This window comes from Poecilia formosa, unplaced genomic scaffold (assembly GCF_000485575.1).
Source record: "Poecilia formosa unplaced genomic scaffold, Poecilia_formosa-5.1.2 Scaffold649, whole genome shotgun sequence".
Lineage (NCBI taxonomy): Eukaryota > Metazoa > Chordata > Actinopteri > Cyprinodontiformes > Poeciliidae > Poecilia > Poecilia formosa.
In genome coordinates this window covers 10859-16797 of record NW_006800588.1, presented here as the reverse complement: position 1 = coordinate 16797, position 5939 = coordinate 10859, and the positions used below count along the sequence as shown (strand labels likewise).

General features: G+C 45.5%; 1 protein-coding gene across 2 annotated transcripts in view; it reads right to left on the bottom strand.

The window, feature by feature from the left end:
* Nucleotides 1-5260, bottom strand: part of LOC103130573 (kinesin-like protein KIF26A) — a 41978-nt gene extending 36718 nt beyond the window's left edge. Inside the window, exon 1 of one of the 2 annotated variants that reach the window (XM_016666024.1) lies at nt 4901-5260. In XM_016666024.1, coding sequence (XP_016521510.1) covers nt 4901-4957 — 57 coding nt within the window. In that variant the 5' untranslated portion in view covers nt 4958-5260. The remainder of the gene's footprint in view (nt 1-4900) is intronic. The other variant, XM_016666025.1, reaches the window with a different exon arrangement.
* Nucleotides 5261-5939: the final 679 nt, after the last annotated feature.

The window sequence follows — 5939 nt, the reverse complement described above, 5'->3', positions numbered from 1 at the left end:
ACACACACACACACACACACACACACACACACGCACACACGCGCACACACACACACACACACACGCACACACACACACACACAGCTCATTACATCAGAACCGGTTCTGTTCGGTTCTGATGAAGAGAAATCTGAATCGATGCTCTGCAGAAACAAAAACATTTTTAAAGATTAATTTGATTTCTGGATGAAGCCTAAATGTTCACACTGAGAGAAAAACCTGATTCTGTAGTTGATCAGTTTATAATTGATCAGTTTATAATTGATCAGTTTATAATTGATCAGTTTATGATCAGACGGATCACCTCAAACAGATTCACTTATTTCTGCTGTGCTGCAGCAGGATTCATGTCGATCCATGGAGTTTGGTGAACGGTTCTGGTCGGGTCCGTTTCTCTCACAGCTCAGATCCATTTTAACTTAATGAATGAACATAAGCAGCGTTTTCTGTGCTGTGGTGTCAAATGTTCTCATGAGGGCTAGTTCACTGAGAATCAGATAAATTAACTCCTTAAATCTCGTTTCCATGGTAAAAAATATTATTTCTAATAAGTTCAGTTCAGATTAAAAATCTTCTTTGAATAGCAGAAAAACCAACATAGAGCAGGATTCATTTTTATTCTGCCTCCGTCTGTCGGCACATTAATCCTGAGAGAGACATGCTAACAAGGCTAACGAGGCTAACGAGGCTAACAAGGCTAACAAGGCTAACGAGGCTAACGAGGCTAACGAGTGTGTGAAGGAGCTGCTTTCACTCCCTCAGCTCTAATTATCCCATTAATCACCGGCGGAGCGGCAACATGGCGGCGCGGCAACATGGCGGAGCGGCAACATGGCGGAGCGGCAACATGGTGGAGTGGCAACATGGCGGCGCCTTTCATCCAAACGCTTCCAGCAACCAAATCAGATTTTACTGAAATGAAACTCAGATTAAGATGCAGGTTCGATGTTTTCACCAAACAGGAAATCCTGCTTCAGCTTCAACGGAGGAAAAGAGTCGGACCCCAGCAGTAAGACAGAAATCAATAAACCTGAAGAAAAATAAAGAAAACAAAGAATAAAACAGGAAGTGACTTTTATAAAACATATAATTTATTTTCTGATCTGTTTTTTCTTTTCTGTCCCTAAAAGCTGTTTTTGTTTTTTATTTATTTTTTCAAATGTACTCTTATTTATACTAGACAAGATGTTTTGTTAGACAAGATGATTTATGTTGGTTTATGTTGTTATAAACCAGCATAAACAGGTGTTTATGTGAAAAGGTTAAGGTCTGGACTTTGACTAGGCCGTTGCAGCACACTGATGTATTTTTATCCATCCATTCTTCTGTATATTTGCTTCTTTGTTCTGTTGACCCAGTTTGGTCCAAACTTCAGCTGATGGGCGGATCAGATGGACTCTGAAGGGTTCTGGTATGTAAAGAGCCCACATCATCACTCTGCCACTACCATGTTTGCCAGTCATTATGAGCTGCTTTTCATTATTGGTTAATAAATATTTATTCCGTTTTGCTCCTTAGGCGTTATGAACCAACATAAAAGTTACGGATCGTTTCTTGTGTCTGCAGTCTGAGGTAATCCGTCCCCGGGGCCCCGGGCCCCACCACCACCGGCCCCCACATCGCTGGTTAAAACAGGTTGGGAGGATTAAGAGGAAGCAGCTCCTGAGGTTTGATTCCTGTTTGAGGGAAACAAACTGAGGGAAGGAGACCCAGGAGAAATGGAGGTGAAGGTGAAGGAGGCAGAAATGAATCCTGATTCTCTGGAGGGAAAAACTCAGTTTTTATTTCTTTGGGGGAGAATCTACTTATTCTGTCCTCTGCAGGCTCCTGTAGTCGTTCTGTGACCCTAAAATATCAAAGCTGAAGTTTCCAGAGGTCATTTTTAAATAAAACGTCCAAATGATTAATGTTCCCACAGAACCAGAAGCGGTTCTGTTCAGACCTGATGGGGCAACAAGAACCCAGAGAACAGAGACACTCAGATGGTTTTGGTTTGGTTCTGATGGCATCAGAACCGGACCTGAACCAGCCTGATGGACTCTGAAGCTCGTTATCGCAGAGCGCAGAGACCCGGCGGTCGGGTCGCGGTCGGGCTGAAGCTGATTGGCTCTGGCAGAGGAACGATCAGATCAGATCAGAGAGTCTCTTAACGAGGTTTTTACATTTTATGAAGCTGGGAGAAAGTAAATGAGGCGCATCAGCAGTGGCTAGTTGTTGCTTTTATGTTGTTTTGCAGAAAGGAGTGAAAAAAGCACCAAGACACCAAACAACCTGGTTTAAAACTTTTGCACGGTCCTGTCTGTGTTCTAACAGTTACAGCAGATTCATCTGAAAAACAATGTGACCAAACGAGGAAGCTGCTCTGCTGAGTCAGCAGAAACAGGGACAGCCTGACCTGCAGCTGCAGCTAATTACAGGTTTTACTTTAATTAGACCACGACGCATGAGTGGATCATCAGCAGCAGCAGAGAGATGAAGACTGACACCAGGAAGGAGGGAGCAGAGAGGACGGTCCGTCCAACTGTCCATCAGTCTGAGACGCTTTAAATGTTCTGCAGCAAAACATTTAAAAAAAACTGGTTTTATCAAGGAGAACAGAACGATAACCGACCCGATGATTCCTCATTCGGGTCAGAAAGTTCCCTTTGTGCTGACGATGCTGCTTTTAGGACTTTTACTGCAGCTAAGCTGAAGCGGTCACTCCTAGGTCAAAGGTCACTTCAGGGGTTTTCCTTCTTCTCCTCCAGATGATAAAATCAGTCAGCACCTCAGCGAGGAGATCATGGTGGTCAGAACATTTCTGACAGAAGATAAAACCTCTGAGATGCTGAAGAGTCTGGATGCTGAGCGGCTGATGCGTCTCTACATGAAGGACCGAGACGCTCCTGGGGGTCGGGGGGCGTTTGGAGGAACTCTGAGAAGAATGACCAGGAAGAGTCTTCCAGCTTTTGGAGACCAACTGGACAATCTTTGGGGAGGATTTTCATGGGTTTCATTAAGATCCTGAAGAAGTAGATCTGATCTTTAGTCATGTTGATGTTCTGAGATGTTCAATGTGACCAAGATCCCTCAGAGGAACCTTCAAGTCCAGCAGGAACGTTGGAGCCACTGACATCCTGATGGTCCTTGGACTTCTGATTATCTGGGTCATAAAATATCAGCATGGTTTAGTTTGGGCTTAGTCTGACCCAAAACATCCAGTCTAGACTACATAGCACAGAAACAGGCTTAAGTTTGGTTCTGTAAAGGAGGTTCTGACGATGGATTGGTAGAGGAGATGAATAATCAGTTACAGGTGCCACCTTCAGTACGACGGCCAGGGAGCGAAGGAGAGTCCACCAATGAAATCATCCTTAATGTCATAAAGTTTAAAATCTGACAAGTCCTGATCCTGGCAGGAGTTGAGCTTTATTTTGGCTAAAGCTCCATCTAGTGGAGCCGAGAGGAACTGCACCACATGGTGAGATGCATTTAGATGCAGCTGCCAGGCGGCTTTACAGAAAAATAGTTGAGGAAACTCTAGTTAAAGCCGTTTCTCCTCAGCTCCTGCAGCTTGACCTTCCTGCAGGGAGACTGGATGGTATTTCCAGACAGGAATCCGGTTTTAATGAGTCAGTTGACATTTAAACTGTTTCTTTTCCCACTTCAAGCTGAACCCAAACCAGGGTGATGGAATAGCCTGAAAGAATCCAGTAAATGAAGCTAAATGTTGCCTCTGCAGCCCATTGGAGTGTGTGCAGCACAGCGAGCAGCTCGGAGGGCGAGAGAGCATCGGATGAAGCAGAGCGAGAGGTCGGCTCAGTGGAGGAGCCGGAGAGCGAGAGATCGGAGCGAAGCCTCGACGAGAGCGGCTCTGATGTTCACGCTTCCTCTCAGCGACCTGACAGAGCGGCTCAGCGTCAAACACCGAACCAAAACCCAGCAGAAACGACAGACTGAGGAAAATCACCACAGAAACTCTGAACAAGAGCAGCATCCAAACCTTTAGATTCCCTATGAAACAGCAGAGGTCGGACATTTCAATCATTGGCAGCAACGTTTGGGCCAAATACCAGAAGAAACACACAGTGAGACTTCATTAGCTGTGTGTTCTGTATGTTAGTTGATATTTTATGGCCAGATTGATCTGGTTGTCACACATTTTAGCTAAAAATGAAAGGTCAAAGGTAAAGATGAAGACCAGGAGTTGGGTTCAGTCATGACTGAAGGGATGTGACTGGAATACCTCACCAGAGAGACGTTCATCCTAACGAGGCATCTTAACCAGATGGTCAACGGGATCGTCTCCATGTGAAAGAGCAACAGCTCTACTCTCACGCCCTCCCAGATGACTGAGCTTCTCCTATCAGAGAGAGCCCAGACCCCCTGATGAGAAAACCCATTTCCTGTATCCATGATCTGGTTCTGTCAGTCGCTACATGAAGCTCGTCACTATAGGTGAAGGTAGGATCATAGAGTGACTGCTACGTTGAGAGTTGAGACTTTCAGAGCATCTCTCTTCACCACAGACGACCACTTTACCAATCGCATCAGATGTTTGCAGATGGTTCATCAATCATCTACCGATCGTCTTCATGCATGAACAAAACCCCAAAGGACTTTGGTTTCCCTCCTGATGGACTCGGTTTGATTGGGAACAAAGTTGCAGCCTTTGTTTTATTTTCAGCTGCTGTGGTTCACCTTCAAACTTCACCGTGTCAAACCAACCGATCCGTTAGACAAACCGGTTCCCTCATCCCGACCCAGAGGAGGAACTCTGTTCCGGTTCTGGGTCTGAGAGCAGCCATGTCTGATGGTGGAAACACGTCTGAGTTTAAAGTCTACAAAGTTAAAAACCTGCTGAGCTGCTGCTTCTTGTTTCTATAGGAAACTCAGACCGACTTCCTGTCGTGTTTCTGACCTTCATTGACGCGGCGTCAGTCAGAGCGGCAGCCTGTCTGTTCAGCTGCGACGCCATGATGTGGCAGCGCTGACACAGTCTCTGCTTCTCCTCCTCCGGCTTGCCGTAGCTGCTCAACTCTCCGGCTGACAGCGAGCCTTCGGGGTTGGGCCGCCGGGCGCAGCTCCTCCGGGCCTCGTCCTGCCCGCCGGACGAACGCAGGCGTTTCCTGCGACATGCGGAGCCCAGAGGCAGAGGACTCTGCCCCTCCACCACCTGTTGCCAGAGAGACGAGGATTTTATTCTTTCAACCTGAAGAGTGGAGACCCGGCAGTAACGGGGCCTCAGTCACCTGAAAACCACAGCTTTCCAACTAAAATTAAACATATTAGTCAAACACTTTATTTACTATTAATAATACTGTGAAACTTATCGGTGCGTCTGCTGATGTCTTTCACAGCGAGTCTCTAAAAGTAACAAGACAATAAAGAGAACTGGAAGACATTGTTATTAAACCTGCTGCTAATAAATAACATTTAATTCATGTAGCCAAATGAATGTTGGTGAATCTTACTGAAAATTATAACTTTTGATTTAGTTCTGCAGAAATTCCTGCATCTGAAAGATATTTTGCTCATTTAGTGTCTGTTTATTAGTTCTTCAATCTAAATTAATGTTAATCGATTTCATACCAACATCAGCATAGAAATCTTACATTTTACTGAAGTCTCCCAGATTCATTCCATAACGTTGGACTGTTTTAATTGACAGCTCTGTTTAAACCTGATGCAGGTTTTATTTAATCTAATAAAGGGTTCAGTACTCACCGTGTGCCTCCTGTAGTCCGGCCCGCGTCCCGGCGCTCCGGTCCAGAACTGGGAACACATTTCAGCTAAAACCCTCCAGTCGGACCTGAACTCTGCATCAGACGAGCCTCAGAGAGACTCTGATGAAATGTTTTAACACAGCAGAAATAAAGGAGGAGAGGTTCTGACGGATCGGAGGAGAACAACCACCGAGGCGTGAAGTTCAGACCGGCAGAGTTACACAACGATGAGCA